This window comes from Bos grunniens, chromosome 13 (assembly GCF_055505025.1).
Source record: "Bos grunniens cultivar Pamir isolate PY7600 chromosome 13, Bosgru_T2T1.0, whole genome shotgun sequence".
NCBI classification, from domain to species: Eukaryota; Metazoa; Chordata; class Mammalia; order Artiodactyla; family Bovidae; genus Bos; species Bos grunniens.
Genome location: NC_141177.1, coordinates 64989843 through 65014567, shown reverse-complemented (window position 1 = coordinate 65014567; position 24725 = coordinate 64989843). Strand labels below are relative to the sequence as shown.

Genomic DNA, 24725 nt, shown 5'->3' with positions numbered 1-24725 from the left:
CCTCTAAGTAGTAGAAGGAATGTGGACTTGAGAGTCAAAGGCACTGTAGCACCCACTCCCAGCAGCAGCATCCCTCTGCCCTGGGGCCTACAGTGTAAGGCAGCCCCTGAGGAGGGACAAAGCAGCCCCTTCCTGGTCCTGCCTCCCCATACCCATCCTGCCTCCACATCCCGGTCCTTCTTCCCCATCCCCGTCCTGCCTCCCCATCCCAGTCCTGTATCCCCATCCTGGTCCTGCCTCCCCATCCCGGTCCTGCCTCCCCATCCCGGTCCTGTATCCCCATCCTGGTCCTGCCTCCCCATCCCGGTCCTGCCTCCCCATCCTGGTCCTGCTTCCCCATCCCCACCCTGTATCCCTGTGGAGTTGCCAAGCCCAGGGCAGTGGGTGCTTTCAGTGCCTCTGCTGCATCATTGTGGTCAATACTTGAGTGTATTTTAAAACACAATGTACCAGGATAATGCAAAATTTATGAGGTAATTGGGTTTTCCCTGCCACCTGCAAAGCATCGAACTAGCAAAAGTGAGAAGTTTCAAAGTTTTCTTGACATAATAAAGCCAAGATTAATTACTCTGATCTGATTGATACTTCATACATTTTGTTTTTCAAGAGATTGCTAGAATTACTCAGTGATCTGAGCTGAAAGAAGTTGAAAGAGGATCTCTGACAGAGAAAATCTGGGGAGTTAGTAAGGCACTGTGTTTGTTTAAGGGGGAAAAAACTCCAGAAAGTCACAATAGGCATGATGACTTTGCTGCTGCTGCTGTGTGTGTGTTTCAGCTGTCACTGACTACTTTTCCTCTTACGGTTTTATGGAGAACATGTGAATCAAGGGCAGCCTCTACCCTTCAAGTCAATATATGTATTTGGCAAACAAGACCAGTGAACTAAGAACACCCTGCTCTTGGCTGTGCTTTGTAAAGATGATTCTATTTTGGAAGGGGGTTTTGAACAAGCTCTGCGATATGCCAGATGCAGAAGCAAACAATTTGAAGTTAAAAGTTTTTGAGATGGAGGCATTGAGCATGTGTCCTGACATGAGGAGGAAGTGTGAGTGGCCCTGCCCACACTGGAGATGGAGCAGCCAGGTCTTTCCCTCTGTCCCTGCCAGTCAAGATGCCTCCATGGATGCTTCTTGTGATTGTGGTTGGCAGGGCCCCCTTGCACTGAACCAATTTATTCTTACAACATGCAGTTGATAAACTATAACTTATTTTCTCTGTAGGTGACTTCCCCTGGAAGTGCAAGGGTGAAAGAAAGGGTGGCGGTGGGTGAAATCTTACTTATTACTCTTTAGAAAATAACAAAGCCAGTGTTATAGCTTCAGATCAGATCAGATCAGTCACTCAGTCATGTCTGAGTCTTTGCGACCCCATGAATCGCAGCACGCCAGGCCTCCCTGTCCATCACCAACTCCCGGAGTTCACTCAAACTCACTATATGATTGCAGTTTAATATATGCTTCATTAAAGGTATTGGTATAAACCCCAGTACACATTTTTTTTTTTCATCTAATGTAGATTGAAAGTTATACTTAATGCTTTGTTTGTATCTTCCATCAGTTACTGAATCTACCTACTAATTAGATCTCTCACATTCTTCTTCAGTCTTGCTTTGTTTGTATCTTCCATCAGTTACTGAATCTACCTACTAGTTAGATCTCTCACATTCTTCTTCAGTCTTGTCCTGATGGTGAAAGCGTGGCTTTTCACAGCTCCAGGAGATGATGTTCCAGCAGCCTCTGTGGTTAGAGCAGTGGAACCTCAGTGCCTTGCTGGCCTGTTGACCTTGTGGGGATTGAGTTCCCTGGTCACTTGCTCATCCCTTGTGCACACTGGACACTCCCAGGGAGAGGGATCCCCCTCCCCCCACCTCTCAGCCCCAATCCTGCCCCACCTCATCCAACTCAGCATGCTCACCCTGTCTTTGGAGGAAAGGGGTCAGTTCTTCCGTGTCCTCCTGCTTGCTGTCTTGCTAAATCCAGGGGCCAGTCAAACATCCTTGCAGCATTAGCCTCCATCACTTTCCTTCTTTTCACATGGTTTAATTTACACTGTATTCTTTCCACAGTTGTTTGACTGTTTTCAAAGACAGCATGGAGATACAGGATAGAAAGAATCCTAATTTGAAGGTTAGATTGTTATTTTTAGAATGCAGTCTCCTCAGCCCTGAAATTGATTTCACTTGGTTGCCACTGGTCTTTGTGAAGAGTGGACCTTGCTTAGGATTTATATGTAACCTAGTCAAGTTTGCTTCAATATTGTATTACTTTGAATAAGCTTTGTCAAGGGGGCTTGAATATTTGCTGTAGATTCAGAATTAATGCATCGCCCTTCTCAAGGTACTTCCATTGCCCTTCTGCTGTGATGGGGCTCAAAACTGTGTCAAGTGCCCTCAAATCAGTCTGAAAAATTCTTTCTTAGTTCATAACATTGTGACTTCTCATTAAATGACAGTGACAGTCCTTAAAGGCAAATTATCTTATTTAAATTACGATGGATTTTGCTTTCCTAAATAACAGCACATTTTTAGGACTCTAGTGGCATTTATATGTGTATATATAGGTATTATTTTAGGTGCGTTGAGAAGAATTCTTGACAAGGTACAAAATGGCATCAATTCAAAGGCACTTTTTTCTCCCAAAAAGTAAGGGGGAAAAAAAGAAAAATGAGTGTCAGTAGTCTACGCTTGGTTTATATTTACCCATGGGAGCAATTGTTTCCCACATATCTTGCATCATAAACTGAAATTTTGGTGCTAGTACCCTGGTGTGGGGTTCCATCCAGAATGGAGGCAGGTTTTTGCAGGAATGTCATGTGACTGTGAGCTGGGCCCCAGAGAGGCTTTGTGTCAAAACAAACACTCACCTGGTCCAAATGGACTTTGCCTGTTGTTTGTCGGAGATTTTTAGTTAAGAATGGGCTCTGGTGTTCAGATGCTTGGATATGTTGATGTTATGCTGCTTGAGTCTCCTGTGTGCTAGTCCAGGCTCTGCTGTGATGTGAACAGAGCCCTGTCATGGTGGTGGGAGGTGGTCAGAGGGCTGGGCTGGACACGCCTGATGCCGCCGGTATGTGGGGCTGGTGACTGAAAGGTGGGGTGCTTCTCTGGCTCACACAGCACATGTCAGACGGGTTTTCTGTTTTCCTTGTGGAGTTTTGTTGACCTGCTTTTCACGTTAGTCTTTTGATAAACAGGAAGTGCTGCTGCAGGGCTGAGAGGGGGTGTCTGAAGGACTTTTACTGTTAAGCCCATATAGGATTTCATTTTAAAAAGAGGAGAGATGAGGGGTTGGAGAATGTAAGATTACCCAAGATAATCCCACAATCCTTACAGTTTTGGAATTTTAACCAGTGTGATTTGGGGTCTTTCAAAATGCTTGTTGGATCTCGAACTGGGTTCACACGTGCAGCTTCTGTGGATGACAGCTTGCTTAAATAGTTGTTTAGAGCAAACACGAAGCTGGAGATGATGTTTGGGTTGGGGGCTTGAGTGTCAGTGATTCCCACTCAGGTTTAGAGAGCCTCTTCTGCAGCCTGGCCCCCAGAGTTCCTGTGTGTGCGGCTCAGCTCCCCGCATCCCGGGCCTGTGAAGAGAGGAGTCGAGTACAAGGTGCTGAGGGGGTGTGTGTGTGTCGTGTCTGGGCTTTACTCCCCACTGTCCAATCATGCCATGCACATCTTGGCCTCCTCGCCTTTGTCTGAAGATGTCCCCCACTTGAGGGGACATAATTCCTTTGTGAAGTGTTCTTTGTTTCCGCTATTTGTTTTTGTAATTCCTGTACCACTTGATTGGCAGTTAATTTTGATACCTAGGAATTGTTAGTGAACTTTCCACAAACCTGTGGTTTGCCTCCCAAAGTTGATTTGACGTCTTGGAGGGCAGGGGCCTCCATAGACCTGGCTGGACCCCTTTATCCTAAAACACAAGCTCGACTTTGAGACTGAGCGTTAAGGTTTTCATTGGCTGGTGGCGTGTCACATGCCATCCTGTCACCTGCAGCTGTTAAACTGGGTAATAAGAGCACAGTGTTTTCAGTCATTAGGAGCCGCTGAATGGATGTTCTTCCATATCCTCGACTGTTCCTGCTGGCAGGAGTCTTCTAGAAACTTGGATGGGCCCGTGGCCTTGCTTCCTGCTTCCTACTCTGGATGGTGCAGAGCGTGGTTCTGCTGCCATCAGGAGGCTCCCTGTGTTTGGAAGGGTGGATGGATCGGCAGCTCAGAAGTCTGCTACTGCCCAGACATATGTCTGTAAACATGTGCTCAGCAGAGGATGTTGTAGGTAGGGGAGGTTAGGTAGTTTTAATTTTGTATGACGAGTTGCTTTCAAGATCAGATTATGGTGGTTGTGAAAATGCTTATCTTCCTTCCACTTTGAAAAGGAGAGCTATTTGGAGTGTGTTCAATTTTTGTGTCTGCTTGAGCAATGTGTGACCCTCAGTGACAACTTACCTCCTTCATTGCTACACACACGGCCTTGAGTGTCTGCAGACAGGAAATGACTGTGCAACATTGGGCCACTGAGTCCATGGGGTCTTTTCACTGCCTTTTCGTTGTTGCTCTTGGTAGACAGGCTACGTGCCCACTGGCTGCCTATGTCATTAAAGCTCTGCCTTTGTGCCTGGGCCACTGTATCTGTGCATCTTCAGTGCTTCACAAACCAGCTTTGCTTCTGTTTTGCTGTCTTCCCGCCCTGTCTGATAAGTTTATAGTGACACATTGTATTGTTGTTTGAGGTAGTCCATTTCATGCTTTAATTACTAGTTGTATAATTAGGTTTTGCCTGAGTTCCCAAACAGCTAATTTGTTTCTTTGCTTCCATGCAGGATTTTTATCGGAGAATATATTGGGTCTGTGCCTGCTATATTTCCTGTTTTAGTGCTTCAATTGCACTGGTTAGCATTTTGTTTTGTTTCTTTGGGAACACTGTGTACCATATTTTCTTAGAAGTAATACATTGAAGGCACAGTTAACTAAATTTCAAATACCTCATAAAGGAAAACTTTACAAGGACAGCAAACTAACTGTGTATCTAAGGGATTAAGAAATGATACGGCGTTAACCTCTATAATCTGCTCACATACTTCATAAGGTATCTTGAAGCCCTTTCAAATTCCATTTCAAATGACTTTGAAATTGACCAGATGAAGCCAGATAAGTTTGTGAGTCACACTAGGGATTTTCAAGGAAAAATTTTAAGTGCCAACACACTTGGAAACAGATGAGTTAGTAAAGGAATACAAATTGACCTTTGGTATGGAATCACCAGTAACACCGATGAGTTCTGGGGTGTGGGGCTGTGTTTACGCGACTTGGGACTAGGGACCATTTGCTGCTGTAGCCCTGTGTCTGTTCAGTGCCTGCCATTGAATAGATGCTCCGTGAGTGTGTGGATCAGGTCCTGAGGCTTGATTAGGGTGATTTTGTGAAACATGCACATCTTCAAGACGTTGTCGTGAGTGCCGTGGAGAGACAGGGCGGGAGACAAAATGAGATCGGAGACTGATGCTGTGCTGAGGTGGATGTTAGCAGGAATTGACATTTGGGTGAGCTTTCCATGAAGTTTCCAGGAGGGTACCAACGAGCTACAGCAAGTCTGAGTGACAAGGAGATCCCGTGCATTCACTGGCCTGGGTCTCGGTGTTCGTGGTGACTGTGTGCTTTGTCTGTCTGTCACTCTCTTCTCTGCTGAAAATCATCCTAAAAGCTGATGCGTGTTCCTCGCCTGCAAATATGTCCATGGTAATGAGACTCTGAGGGGACTCTGGTCTCTGGCACATCTTTTGAAGATACCATCATAGCTCCCGCCCTGGACCCATGCTGGGAGTGTCCTGGGAGGAGGAGGGTGCTCCACCTCTGGCCTCAGCGGCCCCAGGAAACACTGGGACAGGCCCCTCCACCTCCCGAGTGCCTGCAGTTGGAGCTGCGTTCTGAGCACCAGCACCTGCTGTTCCTTACTTTGGGGCCACCCCTGCGATGTGGTGGTGCTGTAGCCTTCCTCGCCGGACCCTGCGCAGCGAGGGCTATGCCGCATTTGAGTGTAGGGGCCACAGAGTGCGTCTGGATGGCTGCGTGCCCAGGCTTCTAAAAAGGAGACCCCAGGTAGGTGCAAGTTATCTATCAAAACCCACCATTTCCTCACAGTCTCCTCTATTAGTTCACGAGTCATTCTTCTGATTCAGTCCGGTTGGGTACTGCCAGATGTAAGGAATTAATCGTGGATTTTTAAGCAACTTGAGATAACATCTTTAAAGAAAAACTGGGAGGTGGTTTTTGGATTAAGTCATAGGATGGGGGAGTGGAGAGCTGCTTTGGGGTCAAATTTGGTTGGTTTGTTTTAGAATTCTGCACTATTAGAGTTTATCATGTTTCAGGGAGGCTTTCTTTCCGTCAGAGAAATTCCTTTTGGTCTGAGTCAGCCTCTCTTGTTGGCTGGTTGGAGAGTAAATAGGAGAGGGGACATTTTTCTTTTGTGAAGCTGTGTGAGAACCTTGAGGATCTCTTAGGTTGGTTATTTCTTTATAAACAATAGAAAAACATTCAGCATCTTAGTTCACTTTAGAAGATCTCAGTTGTTGCCTGATCTGCACAGGTGCTGTGGGCTGCTGATGCCCCAGGGTGGGTCTCTGCCCTGAGGGGTCTGAGGCCTGGTTTTAATGGTTGTATGTGTGTGCTAAGTCGCTTCAGTTGTGTCCGACTCTTTGCAACCTTATGGACTGTAGCCTGTCAGGTTCCTCTGTCCATAGGATTCTCCAGACAAGAATACTGGAGTGGGTTGCCCTGTCCTCCTCCAGGGGATCTTCCCAACCCAGGGGTCTCTTATGTCTCTTGCATTGGCAGGCTGCGATTCATGGGGTCACATAGAGTCGGACATGACTGAGCGACTGAACTGAACTGAAGCAGGTGTGACCAGCATAAACTCAACTTCTGCCCGGTCTTCCAGGCTAGCGGTGCTGGGGACGCAGCTCTGCGCATGAGCATGAAGGCGTTTCTGCAGGAAATTGGGTTCCTTTACATTGGAAGGGTAGAGTACCTGGAAGGCTTCTTCCCCCACAGCTCAGGCCATCTGGAGTGTCAGCCAGGATAGTCACACTGAGGTACTTGAGCAAGCTCTGAAGTCAGAGGATACAGGATGAAGGGAGCGTTGATCCCAACAAGGTACCCGTGTCCATGGGGTTTCTTTTGGTGGTTAGGGGAGCATAAACCTCTTTGTAGATTCTAGTTTTCTGAGAAAGTCTTGTTGAAATTTCTTTTTTGTCCAATTGGGTTATTTATTATACATATTTTATACATTATTTGTGCAACAGCGTGGTGTTTTGTTCATTGTTTTGTGCTAAAGAGAAGAAGATGATCCCTGCATTTGGGAACTTATCTAGAGATAAAAAATATCACCATGCATGTGCAAGGAAATAGGTGATTATGTGACACATCTGTGGTCTAGATGAACACCTTGGGGTTGGAGGGCATTTCACAGGGGAGGTGGTTACGATCTTGGTCGGGAGAGGTACGGACAGCCTGGGTCACTGGAATCGTGGGGTGAATGCTCTCAGCTGTGTGGAGGGGAAGGAACCAGTGTTTCCTGAGCACCTGCTCTGTCTCGGGCTTGGCTCTGGGTGCCTGGGGTAGGATCCACAGAGAGCCCGGAAAAGCAGGCTTGGAGAGTGTTGAGGGCTTGGCCGAGGATGTTGGGTTTTAGTGTTTAGGATATAGTGAGTCAGTGGAAGTGACTCATCACAGGGCAGGGACATGATGAAATAGGTGTTTTGTGAAGATGAATGTAGTCTCAGGATGTGGAGAGAATTAAGAGAGGAGCCTGGAAGTAGTGAGATGAGTTAGCAGGTGATTCCACTACTGAGAACAAGAGAGGAAGGAAGGGGAAAGGAAGGGATGTGTTCACTTGTTACTTAAGGTGATAAAATTATAAAATTATACATATATGTTTCTTATGGAAAATCAGAAGGGTGGCCAGTTGTGTTTAGCAGTTCTTTCCTGTTGCCTATGGCTGCTGACTCTACTTCAGACTAAAGATGAGATGCTACCTTTCATGGTGTTCTGTGCACAGCATTTAAATTGCTGTACAGTGTTTCGTGGGTTATATGTCATCAATTTCTAATTGTTGGGTGTGTAGCTGGTTTCCTATTTTGTACTACTGTTTATTAAAACATCTGATTTTCTATATACGTCTTGACCTTGTAGACAAACATTTTAAATTCCTGGGTCACGTACTGATCACTTCCAGGAAATTTTCCATTTATCAATTTTGTCACGATATGACATGTTTTTCAATTGTCCCAGCTTTTTATTTAAATAAAATTTCTCTCCAGATGCAGGATCTACTCCAGTATCATACATTGCATCTAGATACTAGATAATGTGCATTTCAAAAAAAGAAGTCAGTGCAGTTGTGTTCTTAAGGTCTCATATTCTGGACTTGTCTGGTGTCATTTGACTTGATTTTCTGTCCCTGTATTTTCTGTGGGGAGGTGAGGTTTATGGCTTGATTAGGTTAAGTCAGAGGAGGATGGTACTGCCAGTAGGAATGAAGACAAAATGTTGATTTTAGGGGCGAGATAAGGGATAAAAGCTTCATAAATTAGAATTAAAATAGGACTTGATAAAAATATTGTTTAGTTATCAGTTATTCCCAAATGGACATCCTTTTATTCATTGCATTAAAATTTCCTGGCAAGCAATTAAAACAAGCTCCTTGGGGAACTCAGACAGCTCCCAAAGTCACGTGCAGTGAGAGAGGTTGATGTTTGAATGTCGGGAGAGCTTTGAGATGAAATGATTCGGAGAAAGAGTTTGTATCTGACACTGGCTGTGAATACATATATAACCATCTATGTGATCTGTATGTATGTATTCATGATGATGTTTTTTTAAGATGTAGTAACAAACATCTGTTTAAGAAATGTTCATGGGACTTCCTTGGCGGTCCAGTGGTTAGGACAGCGTGCTTCCACTGCAGGGGGCACGGGTTTGACACCTGGTCAGGGGACTAAGATCCTGCATGCCACATGGCGTGGGAAAGAAAAGAGGTGTTCATGGGGGCATTAGCCCATGAATTTATGAGCTAAAACATAATAACAATAGTACCTAGAAGAAATACAAAGCATTTCAGCCTTGAGAAGTTGTGATTCAGTAGAGCTGAAATTTGGAACTTCTGACTAGTAGTCAGGTGATGCTGATCTGGGATGGAATCCTACTTAGAGAACCACTGCTTCAACTAGGACAAGGTTCAGACTGTAATATAATACTTAGGTGAGTGGTTTTGCAACCTTGGCTTTTTTAAACAATCGAAACTTTTCTATTAAATATTTTACAGACCTACTCACTATGTGAAACATTAAAAAATGATTCTATTGGGAAGAGATTGGGAGGACGGGCTGTAGGAAGACAATAAACTGTGCAGCTGCTGTTGGAAACCGCCCGTCTGGGTCTTAGAAAGGGCCAGGAACCATCGGCAGACCTGCGGCCGTCTTGGCTGACAGCGTTTATTAGTTGTGACTTCTTGGCAGGAGTTTATGCTCTCTGAGTCTTAAGTTTTCTCATCTGAAAATAGGGGTTATAAACCCTCCCATCACGTTAGATAGTGCACACGAATGTAATGCAAATCTCACTCGGGGTTACCACATTCTCATTCTTGCCTTGGCTCTGTCCTAAGCCAACTCTGTGATCTCTGTTAGGTGATTTCCATGGGGTGGAGCAGGAATTGGGGAGCATCCGTGGCTCGGGTGATGTCTTTGCTGTTATGAAAGTAATGTCACAGGTACAGACGTCGATCATGGGCTGATTTCCCATATTACTGGGCTAATGTGCGACTGTAGAGTGATTACGTGCTGATTCTAATAAAGCAGAACGCCAGGCAGTTATTTCCTTGAGGTTGGAGTTCACCTTTGGTTTCAGGCTGCCTTTTTCTTTTTTGATCGACATATTAAATGAAGCCATCCACCCTTCAAGGGAGGCAGCAGGTTTGTGGTTTGCTCTGCTGTGTTGTGGTGGTGAGGTGGTGTCATGAGTGCTGGGTGTGGTTTGGGGTGGAAAAAGGAGGGCAGCAGAGATCGATCAATTGATCTATAGATTTCTATTGAAAATATCTTTAAAAATCTCAGAAAATTGCAAAAGCATAACTTGAATTTGCCATCCACACAGATGACTACACAGTTCTTGCATTGTTTTAGGTATTATACATCATCTAAAGTATACAGGAGGAGGTGGTAGGTTATATACAAATACTACATCATTTTGTACCAGGGATTGAACATCTGTGGATTTTGATGTCCCCATAAGTCTTAGAACCCCATACTGAGGGGGAAATATATCATGTCTATCTTGAACTACCAATGTTCATTAAAAAAAAAAAAAACAAACTTTACAACATACTTAAAGTTTCTTGCTTTTGCTTTAAGTAGATTGGAAGGATACTTAGCAAGATAATCTAGCAAGAGGCATCAATCCTACTGACTTTATATTGCTGTTCTACTGACTTTAAAGAGAATATGCTATTTGTGATGTCATTACCAGTGACTTCATTTGTCTCTGCAACATAACTTTCCTTGGCTCATAGGATGGACACATGCTAACCTTGAAGCCTTGTGTCACCATGCCCATTATTTTAAGGATGTTTTCCAACAATGTCTTTTGGTTTCTGAACATTATAGATGTGCAGAGTCAAGTGGTTCTACCAGGATTCTTATGAAAAAGAGCGGCATCTCCTAGAGAGGTTGTCGTTTCCAACTTTGAACCTGGTCTGTTCCACATTCTCCTCCGTATTTCTGTGTGAACAGTTATGTTACTTCCTCTTTTTGTCTGTTTTTTGACTCAGTGTGGAAGATTTAACCCTGTTTCACTACCCTGTGTGTGCTTTGCCTCCCTCTCTTGCAACCACTTCTTGGATTTCTATCTCTTTCTCTCTCTCTCTCTCACACACACACATACAAATGAGATTGATGTCACATTATTTTCTTTTAAAACTGCTCAGAGCTGAACCATGTAAGATACCTTTATTACTTATTCTTTGACAACTTGTGTGTTTTCTCTGGAATGAACAATTCTGCCCCCCACCCCTCTTTGGTTGGTCTTCTGTGAACTTGCAGCTAATTCCATCCCAGCTTGGCCAGCTGTTAAGTAGCGTCTCATTGCGTTGAGTTGCATGGGGTCCTCTCCCGGCCTCGTCTGACGACAGCTTCCACCACGACCTGCCCTTCCCACCCCTGGTAAGCACCCTGTGCGTTCTCTCATGGGTCTGTCCCCAGCTTCACGTGCCATGATGTCCTCATTCATGGTTAGGTCTCTGTCGGCACACATCTTCTAGGACTCACCTGAGACAGAGAGAGGGTAACTTTTTGGCGACACTTCATCTCTGAAAATGTTGTTTTCTCCCGGCGCTCATGCTTTTCTGATAGTTGGTTGGTGAGGTCTAGAATTCTATGTTATAGAACATTTCTCTTACGAGTTTTGAAGTCCCTGTGCTGTTATACAGATTTTGGTGTTGCTCTTAAAAAGGTCCAACCCATTCTGATTTCGGATTGCTTTTGCCTTTGTTGTGGTGACTTGTATTTTACTTTGTGGAAGTTCCTTCCTTTCTTCATTCCTTCATTCTATGCCTCCCTCTTCTGGGATCTGATTCTTCTAAAACCTCACCACCAACCTTTCCCAAATCTTCTCACTGAATGTAATCTTTTTCTCTTCAGAACTCACAAAGCATTTTTTAAACTTACTTATTTTTAAGTGGAGGAAAATTGCTTCACAGTATTGTGAAGCCTCTGCCGTACATCAACATGAGTCACCTGGAGGTATACATGTTTCCTTTCCTTCTTTAACCTTCACAAATCATTTATATGTCTCATTTTCTTATGACCCATGGTCTGTCTGTTTCTAACGGTTTGCTTTTTTTTTCTTAGCTGATAAATTTTAATTTCTCACAGTAGGTCATGATTGTCAGTGTGTATACTCAATTTTTTTTGGATCAATGTGAATTTTCTAGTCATACGTTTACAAATCTATTCTCCTTTGAAGATTTCACAGGATATAGACCATTACTATACACCGTGATTGAGGCAAGAGTAGGGTACCGTTTCTATTTGCAGATGGTTTTCTTGAAGCTCACGTGGGCGTAAAACATGTAGCACTTGTGTGTCACCACTTGAAAAAGCTCATTACCTTGTTGTATGGTATGGTGTCTTGAGAGTCCCTTGGACTACAAGGAGATCCAACCAGTCAATCCTAAAGGAAATCAGTCCTGAATATTCATTGGAAGGACTGATGCTGAAGCTGAAACTCCAATACTTTGGCCACCTGATGCAAAGAACTGACTCATTTGAAAAGACCCTGATGCTGGGAAAGATTGAAGACAGGAGGAGAAGAGGACAACAGAGGATGAGATGGTTGGGTGGCATCAGCGACTCGATGGACATGAGTTTGAGTGGGCTCCAGGAGTTGGTGATGGACAGGGAGGCCTGATGTACTGTAGTCCATGGGGTCGCAAAGAGTTGGACAGGACTGAGCAACTGAACTGAACTGAACAGTGTGGTGATGCTCTTTGTGGAGTGGTGAGAGATTTCTTGAAGTTTGGGTAGGGATCATTCTTTCATTATGATTTTCCCTCCTCTGTTTCTCTTCCTGTGTCCTGGGATAGAGTGACATCAGCATTCTTTGCAGTTTGCACCTTATCAAATCTCTGTTTTCTTTCTAGCCAATCATAGAACTATCCCCTCCATCTTTTCCCCAGTCATCTTGGGCAAGAAGCAGTGATTCTGTGTGCTGGTTTGTCTCCTGGTTTCTTCTCTGGGCTCTGATCCATCTTGGGGAGTGTTGCCTGGTGGAGACATTTGCTTCTTGCTAGTCCTCTATCCCAGAGAAGGCAATGACACCCCACTCCAACACTCTTGCTTGGAAAATCCCATGGACGGAGAGGCCCGGTGGGCTGCGGTCCATGGGGTTGTGAAGAGTTGGACATGACTGAGCGACCTCCCTTTCACTTTTCACTTTCCTGCATTGGAGAAGGAAATGGCAATCCACTCCAGTGTTCTTGCCTGGAGAATCCCAGGGACAGGGGAGCCTGGTGGGCTGCCATCTATGGGGTCGCACAGAGTCGGACACGACTGAAGCGACTTAGCAGCAGGAGCAGCAGTGGTCCTCTATCTAGCCACTTGTTGTGAACCTTGTCTCTCATTTCTGGATTTTTTTCATAATGTAAACTTATTGTTACTGTTCAGATCTTTGGTTATTTTTATGCATATACTGTAAGTGAAACCTTTTAAAAAAATTGAGTATGTGTCACATTTGTTTTTTAATCCAATGACAAGTCTACTGATTGTAGAATTAATGTTTTTGGCATTTTTAAAAGTGGCTTATCACTGCTTTCTGTTCAGTTGTAGGTATAAGTTGCTATAGCCAGGATAGCAATGATTTCTGCTATTAATTATTTCAAACTTCTTAGTGAAAACTACTGTGAAGTGGAATCAACGAGTATGTGCCAGCTTGTTTAGAAAACAAGTTTTTCTCCTGGGTACTTGACCATTCCTTGAAAATACAGCCAGTCCTCTGGGTATTTAGAGAGAATTGTGTGGACGAAGGCTGTCAGTTAACATCTCCTGAGAGAGAGCTCTTCCGAGGAGATGTATTTCTCAGTGGCGAAAAGCATCCTGGTTTTATACTCTTGTGGGAGGAGGTAATTTTCATGTGTGCTGCTCAGATCTGACTTTTTTTAGTGTCCTTTGCTCTGTTAGGATTACTGATGATTCCACTCTGTGTCTTCTCTCCAAGTGGTTGTTTCCATTCAGCACATGGTTCAGAGTGACATTTAGTAAGTACCAGCCTGATGAAAGCCTTGACATGTTGTCGTGGCTACTTGGCATAGCTGACCTCTGAATCAGGACTTCTCTGGAGGCAGGAATCAACAACTGAATCTCAGAATTGGACACACCCTGATCAGACAGTTGAAGGATGATCAGCCAAGTCTGGAGAATATTTCAAGGAGGAGGGAGTGACCAGCAGTGTCAGATTCCGCTGACAGGCCAAGGAAGATGGGTCTTGAGAACTCGCTAGCGACACGGAGGCTGTTGGTGGCCTCGGTGGGCAGTTTTGGCACTTGTGGTGGGGCTACAGGAGAAGAAGAATCTGCGATGACGGATCTTTAAAAAATGTTGCTATCAAGAGGATCAAAGTGTGGTAGCTCAAGGACAAAAGTAGGGTCCATAGAAGATTTCATACAATTATTTTCGCATCTGCAAAAATACAATATTAACAACTTTTGAAGACTCTGAGTTGACATCTGAGTGCTATTTTCCATGCTGTTATGGTTTTAAAAAATTAATTTTATTGAAGTATAGTTGATTTACACTGTTGTGTTAATTTCTACTGTATGACTGATTTAGTCATACACATATATACATTCTTTTTTAAAAATACTTTTTTCCATTATGGTTTATCACAGGTACATTGAATATAGTTCCCTGTGCTATATAAGGGGACCTTGTTGTTTATCCATCCGATATATGCTAGTTTGCATCATACTGTTAACAGTTTTTAGGAACTTTAACAGTAAGGCTAGAGATAGACTTTTAACCTTTCTTGGGATGTTCCAGTCAGGAGAAGCTCTTGGGGAAGAGGATGGCTGAGGAGTCTTGAGGGATGGAAGTGGTCAGCCTGGGGGGTAAGTGGGGCTCCAAACATTGGGCACAGTGGGGAGGGGTGCATTTATACAGGACACAGTGCAGGCTGCGAGAGGCGAAGTGGTGTGAAGGAGGCGGGACTGTGGTAGGTTCTCCAGTATCAGTTTAAGAGATTGGGAAATCTTTAGGAGGGAATTTATTTCCAGGGAGTACCTCCAAATGTTATAGAAAAGCAGTAGATTATGATCTCATGTGGAAAGAGTGAGGAGGGTCAAGAAGCTTTAAGAACGTGTTTTATAAGCTACATTTTAGAGGTCAGTCTGCTTCTGTGTTGGAGTAGGAAATGGCAACCCACTCCAGTATTCTTGCCTGGGAAATTCCATGGACAGAGGAGCCTGGTGGGCTCCATGGGGTTGCAGACGATTAGACTCAACTGAGCATGCACCCATGCTGCTTTTGTGTGCATAAAAGTGTTTCAGAAATGAAAGCGGATATTCAAGCTGGTTAGGTCATCCTGCTTGGGGGAAGTGGAGGACAGGGTGGACCAGTGATAAATGGCTGGATTTGATGATGAAGGACCACCTTCTCTTTATTCAGCCCCCGGGTTATTCATTCTTCCCCATTTCTCTTGCAGAGTGAATGCCACTTGGGAAGGAAGAGTAGAAGTATAGTTTGTTTCAGGACTTTGTTCTTTAACAGCTCAACAAATCTAGAAATGAAAAATTCTGGAGCCTGGCTGGACTAACAGCAGCGGGTTTCCTAAGAACTCTCTAGGTGACGTGATTAATATAACCAGGGAATTAGCCGAATAAGGCCCATGTATGAAGGGGATGCCAAGAGAGGGGTGTGTGTGTGTGTGTGTGCGCGCGCACATGCGCTTGTGTGTTCTACAAGCTTACTGTCTGTGTTCTGGATGAACAGTTGATTTCAGTACTGAATCTCTCTTTTTAAATTTTTTGGCCGTGTGGCATCTTAGTTCCCCAGCTGAAAGTGCTGAGTCTTAACCTCTGCACCTCCAGGGAATTCCCTGAATTTCCTTTTAAAGAAGTCCAGATAAATGAGGGTGCGTGCAGAGCAACTGTGGAGTGTTGGCATAGTGGTCATGTTTAATAACTTTGAGAACTGGAACCTGAACTGTTTTCTGTGCTGATTAAAAAGTGACAGGGATTGATAGTACATGTTCCATTTTAATGATTGCCTTGGAGGGCTTTGGAGTCCCTGGCTTCACCCTTGGAAGGTCTGAGTCAGTAGATATGGGGTAGGGTCCACAGTCTGTGTTTTTATTAATAACTGTCATTAATCTTGTGCCTCCTCCACCCCAGCCTTTCCTCTCAGAAAGAGCTGTACCTGACATCACTGTTTAAGTTGGTAAAATAGAGTGTTAATGTGAATTGAACTTTTTATTAGTAATTCTGTGCTATGGATGATTCAGTAGCTAATGGCAAAGGTTATAGTTTAGTGTATTTTCATTTTTGAATATACAAATGAGAATGATTGTAGAAGTTGAAAAACAGCTATGTTTTTTCCTCATGTCATTTTAGAACTTGGTTTGATGTTATATTCTGGGGTATATATTTTGTGTGTGTATGTGTGGGTGTGCATGTATATATGTGTACATGCATAAGTGTGCACACACACCCAGGTAGAAGTGTGTAACACTTAAAATGAAGTCCTTTGTCTTCTTTCTTCCCCAGCCCCACCTTTCAGGGATAAATATTAAAATGTTGGTGTGTATATCTGGGGACATTTTTCTATGCACACATACGAGCGTATGTAATTTTGTCTTTATAAAACAGACTCAAGCACACACGCTGTTCTGAGCTTGCTTTGTTCACTTGTGGTCTTAACATTCTTCTGCATCAGTATATTTTAGACCTGTTTGTAGTGATTACTTAGAGCCACCAAGGCAGACAGCCTCCTTTTCTTCAGATAGGCTGCAACAAGAATTTTTCAGACACACAGTATGTGTTGCTTGCTTATTAGAATATCTCAATAGATTGGATTGGGGAGATTATTAAGTATTTCATATTGGGCCATGGGAAACTCAGCATACTTCAGAGGAATTACTATTTTGTGTGCCGTGAGTTGTGCTGGTTTCTGCAGCTCCTATCACAATAGTATATCAGTGTCTGAGCCAAAGGGGTGTACATGCATGAGTGACTCCATCATAAAAAAAAGCAAAATGGACTCAAACATAGGGAGCCACCTGAATTTTCAATCAAGTGCCGTATTGTTGATGAGGTCAATTCCTTTTCATGGCAGGAGTTTATCCCAGTTTAAATTGTTGCGTTCCCTTTTGGTGGTGCTAACTTGCCGTATACTCTCATACAGGATCCAAGCTACTGGATACAAGTGCATCGACTGGAACACGGAGATGGAGGAATTCTGGATCTCGATGACATCCTCTGTGATGTGGCAGATGACAAAGACAGAGTGAGTTCAAGTCCAGGGAAGCAGCTCTGGTGCATTTTGTGAAGACTGGGGAGGGTGTGGGTGGAGGGGAGCACTTTCCTTTCTGTTTCAGACACTATTTTAAAGAGCATTTGGGCCACTCATACTGGTTTGTTTGTTTTATCGTAAGTGTCATGAATCTTTGCTTTCCTGAACCCTGGGGACTCAATACTAGGTTTTAGAAATTTTAAAATTGCAGCATTTTAAATGGAAACATTTTAAGACGTTTCCATGCCATTTCCCCCTTATTTTCACCAAACGTAACATCTTTCTTGACAACTCAGGCCTGTCATTATGATCATTGTTTCTGTTTTGATCCTAGTGGCTGGCATTCCCTGGCTACATTCCAGCGTCCTCCCAGTGGGCTTGGCTTCCAGGAAGCCACCCTTTCCTCTGTAGCTCCTCTTTGGGTACTGTCATACTGCAACACCATCTTCACTGTCAGCGCTGAAGCCATGGCCTGGATCCACCTCCTGTCTGTCCTCACTGAGGGAGGGGGCAGAGGAATGACTCAGGGTGTGCTAGGAGTGTGATGGGATGCTGGGCTCTGGCACAGGAATTCACAGATTCCACCCCTCTCAATCCTCCCCTGCCGCCTCCCGCTTTTTTTTTAGGCAGCTGGTTAATATGATTTTATTTCAGTATTTACTGAAGTTTTAAATATAATCACATAAAAACCAAACATTTCAAAAAGTGTGAAGTATTAGAAAGTCAATGAGTGCCATTGATCTTTCCATGCAAACAATCTCTTTTGCTGAGATAAGCAATACCAATTCTGCAGCTGGCAACATGTATAATATGATACTCTACCAGAGTTTAAAAATAGGCTTGATCAAGAGATTGCATGTGATACAACCAAAGTAGTGCAAATTCTTGGTTGGATGAGGTGCTGACTTGAGCAGGCTGTGGCCACGCCCCTCATGTCTGGCAGTGAGATGATGGGGAGGACTGGCCGCCGCATCCTCACCTGGTCATCACGGCCTGTGATAGCTCAGGGTGGGCTCCGCAGTGATGTTACGTCATGGGATCAAGGAAGGTGACTCTCCCAGCGATCACTCCTGTTCCTCCCAGGTGATCATTCCAGCCACCGGCCCCTTGCCTCCTGGGCTGTGGGCTGCTGCGTCTTCTTTACACCTGCATTCCCGACAGTTAGCATGGTACCTGGTTCAGAACCGCTTGATGTCTTATGTGTTTTCTTGAAATCTTAAGGAAAAGGAAAATTTCCAGGTTCCAGATATTGTGTAACGTCAAGGATATTTGATTCACTAGCACCTGCCATAGTGGGGTTTGTACCCTGCAGCTCCTGTGGGCTGGGAGCACCTTGTGTTGAAAATACAGAACTTTCCTGCCCATATGTGATTTGCTGCTGTTTCTCCAGGTGTCCGTTCTTCTCATGAGGCTCCAGGAGCTAGAGGCTCTCAAATCCTTTTGCTGCAATCCACATGAAGAAGCCCCTCTCGAGACTCCAATTTATAATCATTTTATTGTGCAGCTCAGCTCCAGAGCTTAGACAACTACAGAGATTTATGAAGGATTTAAACAGGTGTCCTTTCCCAGTCATAATGCTGCAAAGAGATGAGCTAATGTTGTATTGATCTTTTAATATTTTTTCTTCTCCCTTCCTCTTCTTTCTTTTCTTTTCTTGGTTGTTTTTCTTCTGTAAGATAATATGGCTTCTTGTGCAGAAAGAGAAAAATACCGGCAAGGACATAGCTACCCATGAGCCCAATGCTGCCTGAACCTCATTACTGATGCTGTTTGAGTGGGCTTTGCTTTTCCTGACACTCTTTTCCTTCAGACACACACACACTTTTTCTCTTAAATAGGAGGGAATGAGTAGTATCCTGCCTTTTTGGAGTTGCTTATAAACATATTTCCATGTCCACTGATGGTGGCTTTGCTGACAGAACTGCACAGTGTTCTGTTTTAGGGAGTTTTGTGCTGGTTCATTCTTCCTGGTTTGGATTCTTGGATTTCTGTGGAGGAGGCCCTGTGGTCCAGGGTGTGTCCCTGCCCCCAGCAGCAGTGATGAGCATGCCTGTTTCTTCACCTGTTTCCTTTCAATTGAAAGGTTAATTTACAATTTTGTGTTAGTTTCAGGTGTACAGCAGAGTGATTCAGTTACACTTGTGCATATATTCTTTTCCATTATCAGTTATTACAGGAAATTGCATACTGTTTCTTTTCTGTGTTGAGCACAGATGTAGGTTTCCCCCAAGTTGGTGCCTTTTCACTCTACATTTTGACTTTATGTCCAAGTAAAGAGAGGGAGTAAGAATTGGCTCTGAGATTGCCTCCGTGCTGTGTCTCGCCCTGGTGTGTTGTCGGAACCGCAGTTGCCATAGGAGCAGGATGGTATAGCACCTGGCAGGTTCACGAAGCACCCCCATCAGCATTCACACTCCAGACACAGTTCACATTCTGAGTCGGTATTGAGACATAGGTGTTCGGCTATTGGGTTATTGAGACTTATTTTATGGCCCAGTATATGGTCTTTTTGGTGGGTGTTTGGAGAGAGAGGAAGAGAGAGGGAGAGATAAGGAGAGAAAGAGAAGGTGGGGGCAGGGGGAGAGAAAGAAAAAAGAGAGAGGGAGAAAGAGAATAAGGCCAACTGTGATCTAAAACAGTTGCATATTAAAATCATAGGGTACTTAATAAACTGTTTTAGATTTTATATTCTTATGTAAATTTGATGATGCTGAATCTGGATTTTCTGGAATCTTTTTTTATATATCCTTTATAGGTCAAAAAATATATTTTTAACCTGAGAAAGAAATACTTAAAATATAGTAAGAGAAATAAGTTTTCAGACAACTTTATATATCATATAGATTAAATTTAGTTTTCGAAAAGAAAAATACCACTGACTAAAATAATTTTTAAATCATTGTTTTATTTGTTCCAAAATATTTAAATGTGTGTGTGTGTGCATGTGTGTTAGTCACTCAGTTGTGTCCAAATCTTTGTGACCCAATGGACTGTAGCCCACCAGTCTCCTCTGTCCATGGGATTCTCCAGACAAGAATACTGGAGCAGGTAGCTATTGCCTTCTGCAGGGGATCTTCCCAACCCAGGGATTGAACTCAGGTCTTGTGCATTGCAGGAAGATTCTTTACCATCTAAGCCATAAGAGAAGTCCAAATATGTGTATGTGTATAATTAATTTCAGTTTTTGAAGGATCATCTTCATGGACCCACTTTTAAGTTGTAACTAAAAAAATACAACTAATTCAGAATCTCAGCACCACATGAGTGTTGTTGGTGATTGTTGTATTATTTTGAGTTCAAAGAAAAGTATTATTTGAAGTGATAAAGTTATTCAAAGTGAGGGATTGTGTGTAGTCAGCTGCATGGCTGTTTTCCATGGTTCTGAAATTTGATTCTGTATAATCACCTTGGAGTGTTTTCAACTTTTTTTGGCAGGTTCTCTGACTAAGAATCTTGCCACTTATTTTGCTTTTAGGTTAGAAAAGCAATCTTCTAAATAATATAATCCTTCTTTAAAAAAAAAAACAGTCCTGCTTTTTGGAACTCCTCTGGGCTCCTGCCTTTTATACCCTCCACCCCTCAAGTGAGCCAACTCATTGGAAAGACCCTGATGCTGGGAAAGTTTGAGGGCAGGAGGAGAAGAGGGTGACAGAGGATGAGATGGCTGGATGACATCACTGAATCAATGCGCATGAGTTTGAGCGAACTCCGGGAGATAGCAAAGGACAGGGAAGCCTGGTGTGCTGTAGTCCATGGGGTTGCAAAGAGATGGACCCAACTCAGTGACTGAGCAACAACTCCTCAAGTGCCCCAGGTGCTGTTTTTGCTCCCAAACTGTGAAGACAAGACTTCATTGGCTTGTTCTCCTGGCAGTCTCCGTAAAAGGGCAAACTCAGAGATACAGATTTTATACCTGGTCATTGAATTTGTAAAATTATGAAAAAATATTTTTAACAGGGAAATTAGGATTAACAGGAAATAATTCAAATGATCACATAAGAAAATGGAAGTATCTATTTAGCTGTAATTTTGGTCACTATCCTTTAGTTATTAAAGTTCAATGCATAGCACCGAGAAGTTTTCATTCAGTGCCTATACGATTCCAATACCAGGGCTTATCCATATGTATTCAAAATGGTGTGAGTGTGGGTTGTCTTGGGTTCCTGGAGTAGGTTTGATTTCCAAAGACACAGAATATTCTAGAGTTAGGTTGAGCATGAGGATGTGCTGTGTGTGTTCCTCTCTTCTGGACATTGGTTCTTCCAGACAGGGTACAGAGTCAGCCTGCACGTGCTGTTACGCCGGTCTGTTTACTCTCAGAATCTGATTCTCAGTCTTCTCATTGACATCCTGCCAGATTGTGAAAAACCAAAGTGGCTTTCACGCATTCTCTAGCACGGTTGACAGCAGCGGTAACTCGAGCCTTCCTGAACGGTACACTATGTTTTGTCTGAATTTCTTCCTGATTTGCTCTCCATTATTTATTATTTACTATCTCTGAGCTTCTCCTAGTTCTCTGTCCCTCCTGTCATTCCCTCTGTAAACTCTAGTAAACTGGGTACATAGATGTCTGGGTAGGAATACTGGGCATTTACTTCTCCCTGCAAGCTGGCACCTTACACTGACTGAAGGGTGGAAATGGATGTTTCAGGCAGACGTGATCAGCACTTAGAGTTGGGGAAGGATGCTTTGTGGGGGAGCAGTCAGCAGGAAGAGAGTCTTTCTCACTCACAGTATTGTCTTCTCCTAAGTCTTCGGTGTTGAAGGTGATTCAAGATGCGGTATCAAGCATTTCCTCTGTCACACTGGGATGTAGTTTTGTTTTGACCAAGGATGATGTCATGTGGTTCTATCTTGGTGATGACCTTGGGAAATATCTTTCATTTATCCATGTCTAGCTCTTTGTAGGAACGTTGGATGGGATAGCAATTTCAACTCTTTGCAGAGTTTGTTTGTTTAGAATGGGGTCCGGGTTGTCGAAGGGCTGGTTGCTGTGGAGCCAGCTGTCTGCTGCTTGTTGGAAAGAAGCCAGGATTCTCTGGGGGACAGTCTGGCTGGCCAGTGTCCTAACGTAGAAGAATATTGAGAAAAAGAAACTTTTAAAATGTATTGGCATTGTGGACAAGCAACCATTTCCACTTGTCAGTGGAAGCTAGCACAGAGACATTTGTGGAATAGACAAGTTAAAACTGCATTTTTGAACCAAAGCCAAGTGCCCCTCCTGCTGTTGAAGAAAGCTTAAGTGGAGAAGTTTTCAAACCAGGGTGCTGAATAATAATAGTAATAATATAATAGTAATAATGAAAAGACAACACATGTAATAATCTCCCTTGAAGGATAAGGCTTTTGGTATATATTTTTAAAAATTATTCTTAGTTAATTTAACCTATTTATTGACTGAGCACCTGTTGTGTGTCAGACATTGTGCTTAGTGCCATGGTACATTGTTGAACACACAAGTAGATGTAGTTTCTGCTTTCTTGGGGCTTAGGATCTATTATGAGAGTCAGACTTACTGATAGATAATGATTTTGAAGAAAAAGAACGGTCCTGTGAAATACGTGGTTAAAGTCCCCTGACCATGCTCAGGGGGAAACAATACTTAAAAAAAATGTGAGTGAGCTGGAATTTGAAGGATAGCCAGGTGAGAACAAGGAAGTGTTAGGTGTTCAGATTTACATTTGAGAAATATCCCCAGTTGAATGTGTCAAGAATGAATGGGCGAATTTCCCTGATAGTCCACTGGTTAAAATTTTGCGCTTACAAAGCAGTGAGTTATAGGTTCTATCCCTGGGTGGGGAGCTAAGATCCTAGAAACTGGGTGGTTTGGCAAAAAGGTAAAAAAGGAATGAATGAACAGGAGTCATAGTGGAAAGGAATGAATGAACAGGAGGCATAGTGGTCCCAGGGGCCAGTTGGTGGGCTTTGTGGGGGATGGGAGATGGATGGAGGCTGGATCTGGTGGTGAAGTGGGAAGTAGGTACATAGGCAGATCTGAGGTAGCTTAATAGGTAAATTTAATGGTGGGATTATTCCCCAAGGTCAGGAGTGTTGGAGGGGACCCAGGTGGGGGATCAGGATTTAGTCCTGACGTTAGCTGGTTGAGGTGCCCTGGAGGATCAGTTTGTCAGGTGAATATTTGGAACCAAAGCACAGATAAATGTGTGAATCTGATATAAAACTGTTAAAAAATCAGAGTAAAACAGCATTGAAAATATAGTCTAATTTTAATGAAAATAATTATACATCTTTGGAAAGGTTTTAAGGGACCAATTGAAATAGTTATCTCTGAGGGTGGAATAGGTGAATAACTGGAGATTTTGTTACTTTCTTTTTTTCACTTTCTCTGTAGTTCTCCTTCTGCCTAATTCCAATATGAAGAGAGCATTAGTCAGTTCTAAATTTAGGTTATAATAGGAACATCCTTTTTTTTTCTTAAAAAAAAAAAAAACAAACCCCAAAAACAAAACTTGTGTGTGAATTGGCATAGCGATGATTTAAAGACTTTGCTAACTTGAAATTGAAATAATTTGTATAAATAGACTTTATTTGACTAGATGACTTGATTAATTTCCTCCTAAATGGATTTATTTGAGTTAGGTTCTAAATAAGAAAATATTTAAATTAAATGCCAACAGAGCACCAAATGTCTAATTAATTAATTCGAAGGGATTATTTCCCAACATTTAATTATTTCGTGAGTACTGGTTCACCCACTGCTCATTAGTTTGTGGGTGGGTGGGTCGGGGAGCACAGGGCCAGGTGTATCCGAGGTGGTGGTGGGTGAGGGGAGTTAGCTGAGGGGGACGGAAGCAGTAGGACCTTTGCTGGTGGGGGCTGCCTGTGGAATCATGGCTGGGCAGCCTTCCTGGGGGAGGCTTTGAGGACTTAGCTTGGCTGGGGCCACCGGTGAGTCAGGGGGAGTGGGGGTAGGTTATCATTGTTAACGGTAGGCTGGGGCTGGCTTCCCTGGTCTGCTGCGTGTTGCTTTTCTATTGCTTCATCAGCAAGGGGCATCTTGGGGGTGGCTGCTGGGGGGTGGCTAAGAGGCTACAGTGCTCCTGTCTGAATCCTGGCCTGACTTCTTAATGACCTGTGGTAAATCTTGACTTCTTTATGACCTTTGGCAAAGTATTTAATCTCTGTAATCTCAGTTTTCCCATCTCTAAATGGTGAATAGTAATTGTATTACCTTGTAAGTTTGTATTAAGTTTAAACCTGAGAATTTGTGTTAAGGTTTCAGCATTGTGCTTGGCAAAAATAAGACCACAGGAAACGGTAATTTGATCATCCTTGATCACTGTTGCTGCTACCATCTTTGGATTAGGGTAACTATTCATTCTTAAATACCACCTTCTAATGATTCAAAAACAAACATATAAGCTGGGCTATCTTAGGTATTTGTTTTATAAAAATAATTTCTATAGATATTCATTTTTATTTACTTACTTTAGTATTTCTATCAATTTGAAGAGAACTTGGTACGAAATAGATGCTCAGGGATAGCTGAGGGGGGAAATAGGTTATTTTCTTACAAACAAACCAAAAGTTTTGACATCAAAAGCAAAGGCAACAAAAAGCAAAATAAATGAGTAGGAATATATCAAATTAAAAAGTTTCTGCTCAGCAAAGGAAACTACCAATATTAGGAAAATGCAACCTACAGAAT

The 24725-nt window shown here is 43.2% G+C and overlaps 1 protein-coding gene across 44 annotated transcripts in view; it reads left to right on the top strand.

Annotated features, from left to right (window-relative positions):
- The window catches only part of PARD3 (par-3 family cell polarity regulator), a 579141-nt gene that overhangs the window by 74684 nt on the left and 479732 nt on the right, over positions 1-24725 (top strand). For 43 of the 44 annotated variants that reach the window (XM_086334618.1, XM_086334607.1, XM_086334597.1 and 40 more), the window contains exon 2: positions 16949-17050. In XM_086334618.1, coding sequence (XP_086190744.1) covers positions 16949-17050 — 102 coding nt within the window. Of the gene's footprint in view, positions 1-3097; positions 6102-16948; positions 17051-24725 lie in introns of those variants that run through there. The other variant, XM_086334600.1, reaches the window with a different exon arrangement.